The sequence below is a fragment of the Ornithorhynchus anatinus genome, chromosome 1 (assembly GCF_004115215.2).
Source record: "Ornithorhynchus anatinus isolate Pmale09 chromosome 1, mOrnAna1.pri.v4, whole genome shotgun sequence".
Lineage (NCBI taxonomy): Eukaryota > Metazoa > Chordata > Mammalia > Monotremata > Ornithorhynchidae > Ornithorhynchus > Ornithorhynchus anatinus.
This window is the reverse complement of record NC_041728.1, coordinates 61,747,996-61,767,036: the sequence shown is the minus strand read 5'-3', so window position 1 is coordinate 61,767,036 and position 19,041 is coordinate 61,747,996. Positions and strand designations below refer to the sequence as shown.

Here is a 19,041-nt window from a genome sequence, read left to right as displayed (position 1 = left end):
TTTTCAGAAGGGCTTTGGGAATGGGCAGCGTAATGGTCTGAATATGGATATGAAGTGGGAGGGAGTTGCAGGCAGAAACAAGTCAGCAGTGGGAGAAAAAAGAAAGAGGCACAGTGAGTAGATGGGCTGGAGAGGAATGATGGGGTGCCTTAAAGTTAATACCTGAATGCCTCAGAGACTGTCCACTTAGTGCGGAGAGGTATGGGTAATCTCTGGAAGCATAAGCAGAATATGGTCTGTACTGGGGAGATGCTGGAAAGGTAGAGATCAGCAAGGAAGCTGATGCAGAAGCTGAGCCAGGATTTGACAAGTGTCTGGATCAGAGTGGTGGCTATTTGGATGGAAGGGAAAGGGCAGATTTGGGGAGTGTTATGGAGGAAGAATTGACAGGATATGTTGACAGATTGAATATGGGGGTTGAAAGAAAGGAAGGATTAAAGGATAATGCCAAAATTATAGACCTGACTGGTGGGGATGACGGTGCTGTGGACCGTAATGGGAATGTTCAGTAAAGGAGAGTATTTGGGAGGGAAGATAAGCTGAGTTTTGATAATACTGACTTTGACATGCCAGAGGAACACCCAGGTAGAGATGCCCAGGAGACAGAAGGAAAAGTGAGTTTGTAGAGAAGAGAGGCCATAAGATGAAGGTGGTTTAGAAACATACCTTGAAGTTTAAGAAGATCTGAACGCTTTTCATCCACATCAGGTCTCTCTGCTTTCAAAACCTCATTCAGACACTGGCTCTGTAAGCTGCTGCGGGTGACCGTGAAATTAACAAATGTAACCCGGGAGCAGAGATCAGGTGGGAATTCAACCTGTCAAAAATTTGGGATCACATTTAGTGCCGCATATTCATTTAACTTGGTAATCATCAGACTGCCAGACCTCCTAGATTGCCCTTTCTTACCGTTGGATCTCTGGTCGACAGGAAAATGACAAATGATGGTGATAAGTCTATATCCTGGTCTCCAAGGGTAATGAGCACTCTACCACCTGTTCTCCGAACTTCACGATTCAGCACTGGATTCAAAACTGGGTCATAGCTTTCCACGTCCTAAGAGTAAATACAAATGTTGGAATACTGAGGAAAGCAGTTGCTTTTAGAATCGCACCCAAAATGACATAAGTATGTAATCAGTGTAAGAAATTCCATCTTGCAAATACTTGGGGCTTGAAACTTTCCAGTTGAAAAAACAGAACAGGTACTTGATTATTTGGAGGGTTTAAGAGAAAACTCAAGTCACAATTCTAGAACTTGATCAGCTTTCTCCTCGTTTTCACCTTCAAACCAAATATCCTTCTCTCTGTACACAATTCCGTATAAACTACCCATTACCTGTTTTCAGCAATCAGTTCTGGAGTTAAAGACTAAAATGGAAGGGGAACCACTCTTGATTTGACTCACCTGAACAAGCAGTGGGTTACCAAACCGCAATGCACTTTCTAAATTCTTTCTGAAGGCATCATCCAAAAAGCTGGTTCGAGTGATTTTACGATCTTTGTACTCATTCATAATGAATTCTGTAGCTTGTCCAGAAGGATCGATAATCAGTGGGTACCTAGACGATCCAAAAATTAAGGGTTAAATTGGCCTGAAAGCTCAGGAGCTTTCATAGTAATGGCATTATTTATTGAGAACCTTGGTGCGGTGCACTACACTAGACACTTGGGAAGTACAGAATAATGACATGACATTATCTCTGACCCCAAGGAGCTTACCCTCTATTGGAAGAGATAAACACAATTATACTTACAACTAGAGAGGCCAAAAATAAAGCAGATATATGCGCATTACTGCCATAGAGGATGTAAGCTTGGAATTCTTGAATTTCAGCTAGAATTGGCTGAAAGGATGACATGCTCAGGATGGTGGGAAATTAATACAGGGAAAGCTTGTTGGAGGAGGTAGGAGTGAAATGTGGGGAAAGCTGTAGCCTGGGAGGTATGGAAAGAGCAAGTTCCAAGCTGGGGGGAGCAGGGTGAGCAAGGGGATGAAAGTGGGAGTCGAGAGTAAGGAGCAGCTAGAGGTTTGCCTTGGGAGGAATGAAGACAGTGAGCTGAGGAATAGTGAGAGAAGAAAGAAGGTAAGTAAGGTGGGGCCAAGTGCTGGGGAGTCTTCAGGCTGATTATGAGGAGTATGTAACAGAGATTGGAGAGGAAGAGGTTGGAGATTGGGAAGCCAGCGAGGAGCTTAATGCAATCATCAAGCCACAGTGTGGCAAGACCGGAATTCATAGTGGAGAAGGGGCAGATTTTTGGAATGTTAAAAGCCACTTTTATTTCCCAGTTGGCTACACATACAATTATACCATCACTGTCTTCAGGGAAAAAGGAAAAATTCCTTATCAAATTACCGTATTTGCAAAAACTGAACAGCAAAATTAGAAGCAAACACTGAAAGCTCTAGAACATGCTGTTTACTTTGTTAGTTGAAATCAGAGATCTAGTAACATTAAAACGGGCTCTTTAGGGAAATAAAAGAATGACAGTGTTAGAAGGAGCCTTTAGACATGACTAAAACTTTATTCCTGGAAAATAATATCTCTCTCATAATATCTCATAATATCATCGCTCTCATAATATCCCGACTGGATTATTGTGTCAGCCTTCTCTCTGATCTCCCTTCCTCTTGTCTCTCCCCGCTCCAGTCTATTCTTCATTCTGCTGCCCTATCTTCCTGCAGAAACGGGCTGGGCATGTCACTCCCCTTCTTAAAAAGCTCCAGTGGTTGCTTAACTTCCGCACGAAACAAAAACTTCTCACTCTAGGCTACAAGCCTCTCCATCACCTTGCCCCCTCCTACCTTTCCTCCCTTCTCTCTTTCTACTGCCCAACCCATAGGCTCCGCTCCTCTGCTGCCCATCTCCTCACTGTCCCCCGTTCTCGCCTATCCCGCTGTCGACCCCTGGGCCACATCCTCCCGTTGTCCTGGAATGCCCTTCCTCCTCACCTCCGCCAAACTAATTCTCTTCCCCTCTTCAAAGCCCTACTTAAAGCTCACCTCCTCCAAGAGGCCTTCCCAGACTGAGCTTCCCTTTTCCCTCTGCAGCCCCTCTACCCCCCCCTTTACTTCCCCTCAGCTAAACCCCGCTTTCCCTCTGCTCCTTCCCCTCTCCCTTCCCCTCAACACTGTACTTGTCCGCTCATTTGTATCTATTTTTATTACTCTATTTATTTTGTTAATGAGATGTACATCCCCTTGATTCTATTTATTGCTATTGTTTTAATGAAATGTACATCCCCTTGATTCTATTTATTGTTATTGCTTTTGTCTGTCCGTCTGTCTCCCCCGCTTAGACAGTAAGCCCGTCAATGGGCAGGGACTGTCTCTATCTGTTGCCAATTTGTACATTCCAAGCACTTAGTACAGTGCTTTGCACATAGCACTCAATAAACACTACTGAATGAAGACAGCAGTATTTTCATACCTTCCAGGGAAGGAGACTGTAGAACAGAAGAGGTCAGAAACCCTGGCACGTATATCTATGGGTGATACCTCAAGCTGGAGGCAACAACTACCTATTCCTGGGGTGGAAATGGCACTTCTGGCTTAAAGAAGCCAAGCCACAAATCTCTTCTGCCTGATCCTAACTTTGGTGGCTACTCAGCAACACCAACCATGCTACTGCCATTTCCCAAGGCCCTTCTCCAGTTGGCAGTATGGGTCTCCAAAGCTACAGCCTTAGCATTGTGAACCCAAAGTGGCAGCAACAACTGTAATAAGACTGACTCATTTTCGGTCCTTAGGCTACATGATCCCATTTCTTTTAATATTTAGGAGGAATAATTTTCAACCAGACCATTATCAGAGATTATGTGCAATTTTGGTTATTGTAATTTTATATAGAGAAAATGAGCATGGAAAAAAAATGATTAAAAGGCTGGGAAATAGGATATAACCAAGAAAGGTGCAAAGAGCTTAGCCTGGAAAGAAAAGAGATGGCTATAGGGTGATTTGACTGTCTTTACAGACATACATTTATGAAACTGAGGATGAGTTCTCCATGCCCACAAAACACGAGCAGTGAGCTTGGATTTCAGCAAAAAACTTTGTTGGACATAAAGGAAAAATTTCCTGTCAGGATGATTAAATATGGGAACATCCTTGGAGATCTTTTAGAAAAACATTGGAAAACATCACTTCTGGATGGTTTAGTCACAGGCCTGAGGCAGGGGACCTACTGACTTCTAGAGTGCCCTTCCCTTTATACCTCCCTATCTTCTACACATGGGCTGTGGGTTCCCCATTTTCTTCTGGGGTACTTTTTTCCCCTATTAAAAATTGTGATTACTTTGGAAAAACAAAGACAGAGGAATGACAAGGTATTAAAGTTTTACGTTTTCACATGCCCCAGCAGCTTGATTTTTGAAAAGCAGAAATAATTACCTGTTAAACCGTTTAAGCATGATTGCATTTTCTGTGCACAAATCATCTGCAGGTAAGGAACTTGCTTGCCAGCGAAGACGCTCATCAGCATTGGAAAGATATTCTGTTCTTGCAATATCTGTACGGAACTGAAAGATAGATCTTATTATTTTTAATCTCCCAAACAGCTGGGCGGCTATTTTAGCTCCCCTGGTAAATTGTAAACTCTTTGAGGCTACTTTCTCTCCAAAGTGCTGACCATGGAGATACTCAATAGGATGAATTATGTCTCTAGTTTTCAAGTTACAACTTTATTTGTAAGAGATTCCTTTATTAAACAGAATAACATTTTAACTCAAAGTTTAGAGTTTTTACCTGTATGTTTGCTTGTTGCAAGTGATGGGACCAAGTAGTGAACAAGTTCTGGCGCATCTGCTGATCAAAGTAACCAGCATAAGCAATAAATGCAGCTGAGAGCAGACAATCTCCTGCAATTGTAGACATCTGATTTTTAAAAGTTTCACTCGTTTTCTCCCATCTTTCACGCTCTGCAGACAAACTCTTCAGGAGAGCAGTACTTCTGTTTACCTAAAGTCAAAGAAACCAAATAATTGAAGATATTAGCGGTAATATACTGAGAGAGGCTTGGTTGGTATGTATCCATCGCTAATATTCATAGGATTATAGGATTTATTATATAATTGCGAGTAAAAACACACCACCACTGCAACAAAAACTCAGTGCTCCACATAAAAAGCAGAATTTATGCTTCAAATGTTTGGGTGTTGTGACACATGGTATCGTTTCGTTACAAAATTTCATTTTTCCTTTTGTTTCTACCAAAATGGAAAAATCACGCCTTCATCTTACATGTCTTCTGGTGCCATTTGGCTGGCAGGACTTGGGGGAGGAGGGAAAAGTCAAAAATACTGAAACTTAAAAGGTTAAGGATTAAGACTCCAAAAACATACTTTGGCCTCCACGGCAGCCAGGTCAGCTTTAATTGCTTGGGCTTCGGATATCAATACAGCATATTCTTCCTTATAACGAGCGATGCTAGCCTCAAGATCACGGATCATCTGTTCAACCTCATTAGCTTTCTGCTGGTTGTCTTTGGCATCATCTTCCAGCTTCTGCAGTTCGTTACGCAAGGGTTCTACTCGTTTCAGCATGTCTGCATAGTTGAGCTGTTGAATACACAAAAAACAAGAGTCATTTATTGGGAGCAAGGGGGAGTCTTCCTGATTCCAATTGTAAAGTATGTATTTTTTCCATTGGCAGGTGCCCAGGACATCCGTTAATTACCTGTGCGATTGCCCACTTTACCATAGGACCACAAGCGAGGGATGCTCGGTTTACAATTTCGTAATTGTAACTAGGATTGGACATATAGTTCTTCTTCATCTTTTCTCTTATGGCATCGCTGCAACAGAAAAGTTCCATTTTTTAGTATAGGAAAATGGAAAACAGAGCTAATACTCGATGGGGTGCAAAAATACTGACGTGGATACACTAGTGTGCTAGCCCAGTGACCGTTTAAGATAAACTAAAACCAATACCTTAGTTCTTCAATATTAAAGTTGACAATGCTGCTGATGAAATTATCTCTGAGAATAACTGGTCTGATCTTTTTCCAGTCATTTGTCTCCTCACCCAACAGAAGACAGATAGATTCTAAAGCCAGCTTTACCGCGGCAGGAGGGTTGGCCATTGCTCTTACTTCAACAAGATGTTGCTTCCTTATAGAGCTCACAGCTAGTGGTGGGGGGGGATGAAAAAAGTATTCAGCATGCAAGACTTAAAGAAATGTAACACTACTGCTGGGAACACAGGAAAGAAATTTGAGTTCTTCTTAGTGACAACAGTTTGTTTTAGTAACTAGGGTTGGCTTTCCTCCCCTTTAGTTTTGGCAAATTGAGCTGCTTTCAGGGCAATTTATCCCAAGATTACAATGATGACCATTTAGAGTGGGCTAATTTCGGCTCAGTGAGTTAAAAATCAAAACCTTTTTTGAACAATTTCTTTCAGTTCCCAGCACTAGCATAGTTCTTTCATTTATTCACCTGATCTCTTCAGCGGAAAAGTTTACAATAGTTGGGATGAAGTTCTCTCTCATAATGATGGAACGTATCTGTTTCCAGTCAGTTGTACTTTCACCCAACAACAAGCAGATGGACTCTAGGGCTAGCTTCACCGCTGCAGGTGGATTTGCCATTGAACGGACCTCTACCAGATGTTGCTTCTTTATTGATTTTACAGCTAAACGACAGCAGTCAAACCAGACGGGGCAAAAGCAGCAGAGAAGGCATTGATTGGGGGAGAAAGGAAGACAGACAGCACACAGTAAGACAGAAACTTTTTAAAAATCACAATCTGAAGCTTTGACTCAAATTAACTAGTGTCAATGCCAGAAAGATCTGCTAAGACTTGGTAAACTTTCAAATAATAATGATGGTATTTGTTAAGCGCTTACTATTTGCCTTTTGAATACCCATCACCAGCATCATTAAAAAAACCAGAAGCCAAGTATATACACATATATATTCTACAACAAATAGAATGTAAGATCACTAGAATTAGTTACAGTATCTAGTTAAGCAGTCCAGCAAGTTAACTGTACTAATTTTTAAATCAAGGTGGTGCAAAGAACTACTCTTGTGGGTGCAACTACATGTTAGCTATTACAGCACTTTAAGACCACTGGATCTTACCAGTGAATACATGATGATTTTACTTTCACAAAAGTTATATTTTTAACAAGTGTTCATTAAGCTTTATGTGCCAGAGTTTTGCAAATTGGGAAAAAATTTAGAATATATAACTTAATAGTTGATTACATTGCCATTTCCTTGTGGCCTTAATGCTGAAGTAATGGCTTTACGAATAAGCACCACAACCAATTCTAATAAACTTAGTTATTCCAGACCCACCCTGATATCACAATTCTTGGGAGTTTGGGACACAATTAAATCCTTCCCTAATATGCAAAGGCAATCTATTTCTACCAGTTGAGGGCTGTTTCTTAAAGATTCTAGAGGTAGATTTACCCTTGTTAAGGGCACTGGCCATCTGGCATATTTCCAAGAAATGTGATTCATGTAGACCATGTGGCCTAACAAAAAAGAGCACAGACCCAGGAGCCAGGAAACCTGGGTTCTAATTCCGACTATGGCCCTCGCCTTTGTGACCCTCACCTTAGGCAACCCTCAACTACAGTGCCTCAGTTTCCTCTTCTGTAAAAATTGAGGTAATTTATTTATGCTTATTAATGTCTGTCTCCCCCTCTAGACTGTGAGCTTGTTGTGGCAAAGAATGTGTCTGTTGTTATAGTGTACTCTCCCAAATGCTTAGTACAGTGCTTGCACACAATAAGTGCTCAATAAATACAACTGAAAGATAGAAAAAAAAGTCTTCCCCTCAGATTGTGAGCCCCATGAGGGAGAGGGACTGTGATTGATCTGCTTATATTTTATCCCAAAGCTTAGTACAGTGCTTGGCACACATTAAGGGCTTAAACACCACTTAATTAGTATTACTCCAGTCAGAATTGTGGATCAAATTCACTGGGTAATCACCAAGTTTCCATTTCCCCATGTCCTAGGTAAACACATTTAACAAGTGGAATCCCTCTCAAATTGGTGGAACTAGAATCTGAAGTCACTCCAATTCACTTTATAAAGCGATGGCTATCTTCAAGTGCCCAAAATTTTAGATATTAAGTACTTAATAGTGTACTCAGCACTTTCAGGAAAGAAAAGAGTTTCACTAATAATTACCAAAATTTGGAAATAGGTGGGTAGTTTTGCCTTTCATTACTGAGAAAAGCTAAAATAGGGTCTAGAAAGAGATGCTGCTGACTCACTTCCACATAGCAATTTATAGCTGGAAAGGTGCATTTTGGCAAGGGAGGGGAGGAGGCAAGGAAAAGTGAGACGGAATGACTGCTGCCTCTTATTTTTAACTACTGAAAATAATTTAACAAACATTAAGCAATAAGATAGAATTATGTTAAGATAAAATTATGTTTTACCATGTTATATAAAATTTTCAGTGCAACAAAAGAACGGCACTAAAAGTAGTTTGTCAGGTAACTAAAATGGTTCAAGTGTACTCAAATTTGTTTGCCAGTTTTGGGCTCTTTTGAAATGGGTTTTCCAAGATGAAGGAAAAGCTCAATTTTACTGCATATCAATATGTTTTAGAAACATCAAATCTACAGTGTCCTTGTTAAAAAAAAAACCATCAGTTGGTACTGGCCATCTTGGAAGCTTTTCTGCAGAATTTGGACCTATCCAAACCCCATGAGCATTATCTATCTGAAACCACTCTTTCTAGCAAGTTAAACATTTTATGGTGTTTACGTACCATTCTGAGCCTCAATGACAGCAGGCTCAACTTTGTCTAAATCTTCCTTCACACTCATCTGCTTGTCTGCAATTACTTCCTGTTGCTTATGTAGCTGTTCTTGAATTTCTTGGCTCATAACCTGCAAGGCAGGATGAGTTAAATGTTGGTTTATCTTTAATCTATTGAGAACAATTTCTGAAAAACACATTCTCTAACTTCCCTAGATTTTGGAACTTTGAATGTTCCAGAAAAATTACGAGACCTGCAATTTTTAGAGTAAAACTACATAGCCATATTACCTTTTTCTTTTCAGCTTCTTGCTGATCTTTAACCATCTTTTTCAGCTTGTCATTAGCCGCTGCATTCTTTACTTCCAACTCCTGGCTCTTTATTCGCAAGTCGCGACGCAGCTCTTCCACCTGAAAAAGTACAACACTTAGTGTAAACATCTGAAACTTAAGGAATTCTGTCGCTCCGTCAGTGTATTTTAAAGCTCTGTACCTGGTCAACCGTTTCCTTGATTTTCCGAAGGCCAACGTTCAAATGCATCTGCTGTTCCTCCAGTTCACTCCGCTTCTCGTTGAAAAGGTTGGCATAATGGTTGATGAAGTCCAAATAATGACGTGGTGTAATTGCCATAGTTCTGCCACCTCGTTTGGCCAAACGAGCATTGGCCTTAAAAACGGAAAACAAAAACACAACAACAAAAAAACCAACCAAAAAATATTTAAAACATTTTTTTGTAAAAATGCATTTGCAATTTCAATAATTAATCTAGTACAGTTAATCATTTTTGTAAGTTTTACTATGACTAACCCCTTTAAAAATCTCTTTCTGGAAGGTTATTTTAAATATCAAAACACTTAGTTTTCTTTTGCCCTGCTGATAATGCCAAAGACAGAACCCACCTGATGGAGAGTCTGATGAACAAACACACAACTATTCACTATAGCTTCCCTGTGTGATGGTGGTTGGGGCAATTTGTCATAGACAACAGGCATATAATCCGGTACAATGTAGTTTGGCTTTTCCAGGTCCATTTTACTTGTAAATTCCTTGCCAACTTGATACAGTGCTTCTGTGGACCAGTCACCAAACCAGTTCAACACACACCTGAAAGAGGAACAGTTTTCTCAAAAACACCCAAAGTAGTTCTCGCCTTTTATCAAGAAACACAAAGACTTTGAAGTATCTGCAGTAGCTTCAGAGCAGAACAGGTTACCTATTGAAGAGGGCAGGAGAAGTGGCAGCTCGGTCTTTAAGACCCTCAGAAGATGGATTCATTGTAAACACAACATGGAGATTACGAATAACTTGGCTGGTGAACCACTTATAGAGTTCTTCATGAGAATCCAACATCAAACCTTCTTTCTGTGCTCCTTCTTTACATTGAGTCATAAGAGTGGCATACTCATCTCCCTCAAAGAGACCAGGAACCTAAGAAAATAAAAGTCATCATTTAATCAAAGCTCAGTTATTACTCTTTAGAATAAAAAAGTGTCAGTGACAACACAGTGGTCCATTCAGCCCAATACTCTACCTCCAGAGAATGGCAACAGAATAGTTTGGAAGAAGAATGAGATGGATGCCCCTCCCTTAACATTGTTAGGGATGGGTTTCCAAATATCTCTTTTTCCCCTCTCTCTCTCTCACAGAGATAAGCTCATTAATTTATACAAAGCTTTCTTAGAGCTATTTAACAGATATGCCCTTTAGTTACCTCTCCATTGGCCAGAAGGGTGTTCATTCGCTCCAAGAATCCAGAGTCCAGTACATTTGACTCATCCATTATGAATGCTATCTTTTCATTTTTACAGCCAGAACGTCTCAGCACAGTCCTGAGATCTTCATCAAAGTCTTCACCAGTATATTTTCTGTGCACCTATGCAAATAGACGGTTTTAGCTCATTTCAGGCCCTATTTTAGAAAGGAGGCAGGCTCCCCACTAATTCTTCCCATTTAACGTATCTGGTCTCCTCGAATGTCTCCAAACTAAACTTGCAACTGGCACCTTGCTCGTGACTCTTCTTTCTCTGTCTCCTCACTCACGCTGCCCTCCCAGAATAAAATTCTGTTTCTTCCCCATTCTTGACAGACCACACTTCACTTGTTCAAGGCCTTCCTAGAATCCTCCAACAATATTTCCCCAATTAATTCCTGATACCTCAAGTCTTATCAACCCAACCCTAGTTCTTATGTATGTATACGTACTCTCAGAACTGGTGCATGCATGTATAATTAACTTCACTTTCAATTATTTGGTTGATAATTTCCAGATATTTTTAAGTTTGATTCCCTGATTAGGATACATGCTATTTTAGGGCAGGCAGTGTGTGTCTTTCTGTTGTACCTTCCCAAGCACTTAGCACAGTGTAGAGCACCCAGAGGATGTTCAGTAAATACCATCAATACTACACTAAACAATCAAGGCAATATTCATTTGAATAAAGTCTGTGGTTTTTCTTAAAGGAAAGCAGGCTTCAAGCTATTCTTACCTTAATCTGATAGACGCTTAATCCATTCATCCAGGCAACAAAGCGAGAAAGGGTAGTCTTCCCAGCTCCACTAACTCCAATAAGCAGTAAGTGGCCTTGAGGTTGACGGAAGATCCTTTTATTTAAATTAAAAAAAAAAAATAAAAAAGTGATTTGCTTAAAAAGCTTAGTGGAGCAATATGTTTTCCGATTTAAGGGTGGGACCATCTTTTAGATGACATTCAAATTTAGGTTTACATTTTCCCCCTCAGTAAATGAGGAAAAAAGTGCTATATAAAAGCAGAATGCTGAACAGAAACATTCCATATAGGATTTATTGCTTTGAAGCCCACAGTAATATTTTGGTTTAGGATTTTGGAGAGGTGAGTGGTTCCTCTAGACTGTAAGCTTCTTGTGAGCAGGGAACGTATCTACCAATTCTGTTGTATGGTACTCTCCCAAGCAATTAGTACAATGCTCTGCATGCAGTAAGCCCTTGATAAATCCAACTGATTGATTGGAGAGGATTTACCCTGATCCTCAAACTTTAAAAAAAGATGAAATTTAAACCTGCTTAGGCAGTTTGAATTTAGGCACAAATTAAGTAGAGGTCAAGGTGCATTAAACTCCTCTCACCTAAAAATGAAGCTCACCTGTCAATCCTGAGGACATGATCTAATACTTCATTGAACAGCACAAGAGGGACATCGAGTTCTTCTTCATAGAAGACTTTCAGCCGGGCTTTTACATAGTCTCTTAGCTCCTCCTGATCCACTGGAATGTAATCCTACAGAAAATTGATTTACGAACAAAATTTTTGTACCTTTGATTAAACAAGTTTTATATGAAAGAAAATCCCGACAACTATAAATCAAGACTTCAGTAGATCTGGCTAGGAATGCAATAATAATGGAAATTGTTAAGTGCTTACTTTGTGTCAAGCTCTGCATTAAGTCCTGAGGTAGATACAAAATAATCAGATCCCATATGGGGATCTCAGACTAAATACGAGGGAGGACAGGTATTGAATCCCCATTTTACAAATGAGGGAACTGAGAGAGAGAAGTTAAGTAACTTGCTCAAAATCACACAGCAGGCGACTGAAGTAGGCAGGATTAGAACTCAGGTCCTCTGACTTCCAGGCCCATGCTCTAATAAGCCATAATGCTTCTCTTAATATATATGTATATACATATACATATGTATATGCATATATAAAGCTCTTTCCATGTTCAAGTGTTATGCCTTAAAATATATTTAAAAAATTATATAACAGATCTCTCTCCCTAGAGTTGAAGCCCTATACATAACAGTTGAAATAAGGAGAAATCACCAAGTATTAATCAAACAAAAGTAACTTTTTCAAAAGGCAAAGGTTAATGGCTTATCCTGAAAGAACAGATGCACTTCAATTTAATCAGGAACAGGCCTGCCAATGGTAATCTCATTATCTGACCAAATGAACTACTGCCCAACCTGTTATTTGAATTAGAAACTAATCCCCAGGGTGATTCTAGAAGCAGTGTTAGCAGAACCTTTGCTGGTGGAAATGTCATCTTCATTCAGTGTGTAAACAAAGAAGAGGACTCAACCACTATAACAAAATTGCTTATGGTATCTGCTTTATAGACTAGCCCCCTGTGTTTATGCCTGTAGTCATTTCCCTTCCTTCTGGTGGAGAAATTTAATTAAAATTTGCTTTATAAATCTTAATCATTGAGTTATTTGCTAAGCATTTGCTATGTATCAAACACCGTGCTAAGCACTGGAGCAGATATAATATAATCAAGTGGACCCAATCCCTTGTCCGACTCAGGGCTCAGAATCTAAGTTGAGGGAGAAGAGGTTTGTAATCACTATTTTAAAGATGACAAATTCCAAGGGAGAAATGAATAGCTTGCCCAAAGTTACACAGCAGGGGAATGGTGGAGCCGGGACTAGAACTCATGTGCTTTTACTCCTAGGCCTGTGCTCTTTCCATTAAGTCATGCTGATCAAAAAAAAAAAAAAAAAAATCTTAGGACAAAAAATTCTTAATATAAAGGAAGTCAAATCTTAACCATGGACATATTAATTCAAGAGTTACATGCAATTTACCTTTGACAGCCAATTACTGTACAAGATGGGTCTGTTCATAGCTTTCTCCTTGTCAATGTTGGGGAAATGCTTTAGGGCTACCATATCAATATTTTCATCAGTCCAACGCCTCTCCTCATCTTCCACAAGTCTTTAAAAAAAAAAAGGCAGCATACTTGAGCGCCTAAAAACATCCCCCATCGCCCCTAAATTACTGGGCTATATCAATGCAGTTGTAAGCAATGGTTATCTTTTCTTGACCTCAACTCTTTGATGACATTATTTAGAATTTTATTATAAACCACCCCTTTCCTAATGACAGACTGAATATGAAGGTCAATTGACAGAGATGAGTTGAAAATAATGCCGTGGTTACAGGCTTTGGAGAGGGAGGATGGTGATGCTGCCTTTGGTGATGGGGAAATCTCGGGGAGGACAGGGTTTGGGAGGCAACGAGGAGTTCTATTTTGGACATGTTTCATTTGAGGTGATGGCAGGACATCCACCTCTCCAGCTTCAACCATGTCACTGAAGGCAGGAGGAAAATGCAAAACTACAGAGGAGAGGGGTTGGGGCTGGAGAGGTAGATCTGGGAATCTTCCACATAGGAATGGTAGTTGTATGAGAGCGAATGAATTCTCCAAGGGCGTGGCTTTAGATGGAGACTAGAAGAGGAACCATAACTGACCCTTGAGAGACTCTGAGTTGCAGGGTGGGAAGCAGAGGAGGAGGAGAAGCACAAGGTGAACTTGGAGCACACTAGAAAATCACAGAGCAAACTGCTCAGGAGAGTGTTCTGGAAATTGGGTCAGGAAAAAGTTGATGTCCCTTGCTGGAATATTCACTTTTTGACTAAATAATATTCTACTAAATTCAATCAACTAGATCTTCACATATTACTTCAGTGGGTCTTAATCCCAGCAACAGACTCTTATTTATTTACCTGTCCTGGAAGAGGCGGAGGGCTTCATGAGCCCAGATCCTTATAAGCCCTTCAACTGGTAATGTCTCTAAAGGTCTTAATGCTTCAAAGATACCCCGCACCCATCTGGTCATTTCTCGTGGAGAATAGATATAATGAGGCTGGGTGTCTTGGGTGAATCTCTCCTGAAAAGGAATAAGCATTAAACCGTTGTAACTGGATAAAAATAGCTCAGTAAGATTAAAAAAATAGGTAATTTTCCTTGAGTATGTGGCACAGGTCTTAATAGCACAAATGAAACTAGTTGCTACTACCAAATCTCAAAAGAACAAAAAGCCAAAAACCCCAAACTATCCTCTTCCCCAAAATACACTGGATTAAGACAATATACTTCTCAAAGTTGCCTACTAGCTGGTTAGGAAATAGGTATCAAAGTGACAAATTTAAAACTAAATGTACCTGAGACATTGTGTAGAACTCTACCATAGCAGCAGTAAGAGGTTCTGCATATGTGCGAAGTGATGGAATTAGCCTCAACATTGCACGATTGAATGTGCCATATATCTGAGTCAGGGAGGCAGGACCGGGATAATCCACATATACTACTGGTACGTGACGCAAAAATCTGTGGGTGGGTGGGGGGAAAAAAGTGATGAAAGGTTTTCCTCTAAGAATCAGAAAGGAGATCAATTTAAAACCTCTCCCCACTCTGGCCTGGAACGCCCTCCCTCCTCACATCTGACAATTACTCTCCAACTTTCAAAGCCTTATTGAAGGCATACCTCCTCCAAGAAGACTTCCAAGACTAACCCCCTTTTCATACTCCCCTTTGCGTCACCCTGACTTGCTCCCTTTATTCATACCCCCCCCGCCCCAGCCCCTCAGCACTTATGTACATATCTGTCATTTAATGTCTGTCTCCCTCTCTAGTTTGTAAGCTTGTTGTCGGCAGGGAATGTGTCTGAAATTCTAACTCCTCCAAAAAAGACTTTTACCATATTTTCTTCTTCCCAGGTTGCTAATGTGCTAATTGGAAAGATGTACTTTTGCACTCTCTCTCTCACTGCACTTCAGGACACGTTTTATGTATCATTTTAGCACATCTTCTCATCAGCCTCATTAGACTGCAAACTCCTTGAGGACAGGGACCTTGTCCCCTAGGTCTACTGTACTTTCCCAAGCATTTAGTACAGTTCTCTCTGCACACACAGGCATTTATTATCTACTGATTAAAGGAAGTTTAATGAGGAACATGAAGCACTTCACAGAAAAAGGAGCCTAGTTTATAAACGCATTACCTGTGAGAAAGGGGTTTTCGACCAGGATCAGTAGGAGGATTGCAAGCTCCAACAAACTGAATTCTCTCTAGTTTCACCCACGTCTGATCTGACGTGCGGTAGAAGCCCCCATGTTCTACCATCTGAAAGAGGAAAGCAGAATATTAGGAGGGAATAAAATTGTGAGTCTCAATTTTTTGTGCCTCTAATTTTGAGAAACCAACAAACCTGTCTGATAAAGGATATGACTCTCTGTGTGCCGTACTTATCCATATCTGGCAAGTTAATTTCATCACAGAACAGCACAAGCCACTTTCCAAGCTGAACAGGAGCCAACACTACTCCATTTGGAGTTCGCCTGTACTCACAATAGTGATCGAATGTTTTTAGGAGTAGCTCTGGAGTTGTAGCACTTGAAAAATTAAGCCCAACAACCTAGAGGAGGGAAAGCCAAAGAGGAAGTAAATGTCTGAATACCACTGCGCTTCCAATATTTAACTTGGTAGTGGCCTATAAGCTTTACCTCCATATCAGGTAGGGCTCTGAGAGCACTAAAGAGAGTCATAGTCTTTCCAGAACCTGGTGGGCCACACAGGACCAAAGGCTTGTGTTCTGCTAACCAGGTATACAAGAGGGCTTCATGCCGGACTGTATCTAATGTTGGCACAACAACATCGGGAGCAGCAACTTTGTGGGTCTCTACTTCAATCTGAGGAACCTTGGACTGCCATGGTGCCCATTCTCCACTAATAGAAACCTATAAAACAGAATCTGAAGTTAGTTCTCAACCAGAATAACTAATGACACTTCCATTTCTCTATGGTTCTTTTAATGACAAAATCTGACTAAAATGCAGTTTACACAAGTAAAGAAACAGAGCTACCTGATTTAGCATTTAAGAGCCTGGTATTTGTTCGTCCATTCATTCAATCATAGGCACAGAGAAGTTAAGTGACTTGCCCAAGGTCACATAGCAGATAAGTGGCTCTAGACTGTAAGCTCATTGTGGATAGGGAATGTGACTACCAACTCTGTAATACTGTACTCGTCCAAGCATTTAGTACAGTGCTCTGCACATAGTAAGCATTCAATAAATCTGACTGATGGATTGAAAAAGTGGTGGAGCCAAAATTAGAATCCAGGTCCACGCTCTCTCCACTAGGCTATACTGCTTTCCTAAGTTTATTCTATAGTAAAAGTGTAGCTACTACGCCACTTCAACAGAGGAACTGAGTTAATGTTTAACTTCCAGTTTTAGGCTGATTTTGACTAATTTTCCATATAACATCAGAAAGCTACCTCAGCCTTGAACAAAGTATTTTAAAATGGAGAAGATTTTACAAACCTCATAATCAATTATGGGTATATTGGGTGCAGTTGGTAGTGGCACAGTAGTAATTCTCCTGATGTATTCACCCAGCTCAGCTCTCATTTTCAGGCGGCTATCTCCCGACAATGACCACAGTATTGCATAAACTAGGTACCGCTGATGGAAGAGGAATGAAAAATTCACACACATAACGTTTCTCAAAGGAAAAAAAGTCACTCAGTGACAGTTTATCTTTTACAGCTATATCTAGAAGCCACTTTGCTTATGAGTTTCAGAATGGCTTGAGACTTTTTTTTACCTGGATGTAACGTTCTAGTTGATCGATCTGCATAGGAAAGTCTGGATGATTAGAATTGTACTGGGCTACGTTGCGGCAAGCCTGATGCAGCATGGAGAAGAGCGATCCAAGACAGCGCAAACGAGTGAGATCCATGATGTGCTCCAACTTGAAGGCGTGCTCGAGAGCTTTAGTGACCAGTCCATTGGAAGTGAAGTATGGCTGCATAATTGTCGCTGCATCCCTCTGGATCTGTGAGAGAATGGAGAGATAATTATTCTTTCACCATGGACATCAACTGCCTGAAAGATCTCTAGCAGAAAAAATTTTAGATGATGCCTGAATTTTACAATATGTAATTACCTTCTGCCACTACTGCTTTAGAAATAGTCCTGTGCATTTTTCAACCCCAAGTCTCTGACTACCTAGCTTTCATAAGATGCTAAAAGTCATACCTGTAACATTGGGGAAGCAGCTTCTTCCCCTTCATCTTCTTTGCCTTTCCGTCTTCGCTGTGCTTCATCTTCACCCTCATCCAAGGGAATACTTCGCAGTCTGGCCAGGAAATTATTGAATATCATGTCAGTACTCAGAACATCTTCGCTAAACCAGACCATCCCACATCTTGAAACTGTAGCCAGAGTTGCATATTTCAAATCTTGCACTTCAAACATAATTCGCACCTGTAAATAGAAAAAAGATATAAATTCAACAGGTGTAACGAACTGTAGGTTTGGTTTTTTTGAAAGTCTTTAAACCGCAGTTATAGCACTTTATCTGAAGAGGAAACGTCTACTAAAAACAAAACAAAAAGCTAGGGGCTTTAAGGCAGGCTTGAAAATAATTTCACTTTTCACCTTCCTCCAAATACTCTGGGCCCATTTCACACAAGTTTGCAGGGAGTAAGGATGATAACATCTGAAACCTTTCTTTATCAGAGCTGCTCTTGTTGGGCTGTACATGGATGCTCTCCAGAATCCGGTAACCAGCTTAGAACACGTGAAAGGAGCCCAGAGAAAGTTTCTGAAGCTTCCAAAACTTCATGGAGATACTTTATTTTTGAGAGAGGCACTTGTGATATTCCTCTCAATTGTCTGAGGTAATGATGTGAAAAATCAAATCCTGGCTCTGACTAGGCAGAATTGAGAGGCAGCTCTGAAGAACTGAGAGGCACCTCTCCTTGCATCTTCGAGACCCGCACAAATGCTTATTAGTTTTTCTGGGAACCACAAAAACTAGTTCTAGACCTTTTCTAGGAGCTGGCACTCTCTACCTGGTGGAGCTCCCACATTACTGGTTGACTGATATGGCATTCAATTTAGATGCATGCGGCAAGTAAGGGATCTGTTTCTGAAACTAGTTTAGCATCTGAAACTTTTGCAGATGTTTAATTTATCTGTTTTGTTTGAATCTGTTACCAGTCTTCATCAGTAGTGACATCTCCAACTAAAGATCATATTAAGCATCAATTACTATTATCTTCAAAAAACACTAATGATCCACAGGAAGGCAATAAATGATCAGAATGTTTACGATATCAACTCATTCCTTAATGAACGGATTGACAGGGATAAAAGGCAGTTATCTACAAATTGATATTAAGTACTTTTTGTTGACAAGTTTCAGCTACCTATAGGAAATAATATTGGAGATAAAAGTGAAAGGAAACTATTTACATTTGGTGGAAGGCTGAGACGTTCTCCATTTGGCAGAGTCAGAAGTTTATTGTCATCCAGGACAGAGTTTAAGTTTTCAACCCATTCAGGATCTACATCTCCATCAAAGATGATCCACTGCCGCTTCTGCAATTCACCTCTAACATTGTCTATGATCCTAAGTTATTACAAAGGTATAAAGGTGATGTTAGTTTGTTTTCTTTTTAAACCTTGCTTTAGTCATTTCCTGAATCCTTTCTGTGGCACATACTATAATTAACTAACTAAGGCTTATTGTGCACTTTCTTTCTGTCA

General features: G+C 40.3%; 1 protein-coding gene across 2 annotated transcripts in view; it reads right to left on the bottom strand.

The window, feature by feature from the left end:
• The window catches only part of DYNC1H1 (dynein cytoplasmic 1 heavy chain 1), a 70,446-nt gene that overhangs the window by 17,957 nt on the left and 33,448 nt on the right, over window positions 1–19,041 (bottom strand). The window contains exons 34-59 of one of the 2 annotated variants that reach the window (XM_001512633.5): window positions 18,748–18,904; window positions 17,527–17,754; window positions 17,093–17,323; window positions 16,810–16,950; window positions 15,988–16,221; window positions 15,693–15,899; window positions 15,486–15,607; window positions 14,647–14,812; window positions 14,209–14,372; window positions 13,287–13,416; window positions 11,843–11,976; window positions 11,211–11,325; window positions 10,436–10,597; window positions 9,938–10,152; window positions 9,624–9,828; window positions 9,217–9,390; window positions 9,015–9,134; window positions 8,734–8,854; window positions 6,432–6,627; window positions 5,674–5,791; window positions 5,340–5,555; window positions 4,744–4,956; window positions 4,390–4,517; window positions 1,408–1,561; window positions 910–1,056; window positions 667–817 (exon numbers count right to left, since the gene is read on the bottom strand). In XM_001512633.5, the coding sequence (XP_001512683.1) occupies window positions 667–817; window positions 910–1,056; window positions 1,408–1,561; window positions 4,390–4,517; window positions 4,744–4,956; window positions 5,340–5,555; window positions 5,674–5,791; window positions 6,432–6,627; window positions 8,734–8,854; window positions 9,015–9,134; window positions 9,217–9,390; window positions 9,624–9,828; window positions 9,938–10,152; window positions 10,436–10,597; window positions 11,211–11,325; window positions 11,843–11,976; window positions 13,287–13,416; window positions 14,209–14,372; window positions 14,647–14,812; window positions 15,486–15,607; window positions 15,693–15,899; window positions 15,988–16,221; window positions 16,810–16,950; window positions 17,093–17,323; window positions 17,527–17,754; window positions 18,748–18,904 (4,349 nt within the window). Of the gene's footprint in view, window positions 1–666; window positions 818–909; window positions 1,057–1,407; window positions 1,562–4,389; window positions 4,518–4,743; window positions 4,957–5,339; window positions 5,556–5,673; window positions 5,792–5,927; window positions 6,124–6,431; window positions 6,628–8,733; window positions 8,855–9,014; window positions 9,135–9,216; window positions 9,391–9,623; window positions 9,829–9,937; window positions 10,153–10,435; window positions 10,598–11,210; window positions 11,326–11,842; window positions 11,977–13,286; window positions 13,417–14,208; window positions 14,373–14,646; window positions 14,813–15,485; window positions 15,608–15,692; window positions 15,900–15,987; window positions 16,222–16,809; window positions 16,951–17,092; window positions 17,324–17,526; window positions 17,755–18,747; window positions 18,905–19,041 lie in introns of both variants that reach the window. The other variant, XM_007669382.4, reaches the window with a different exon arrangement.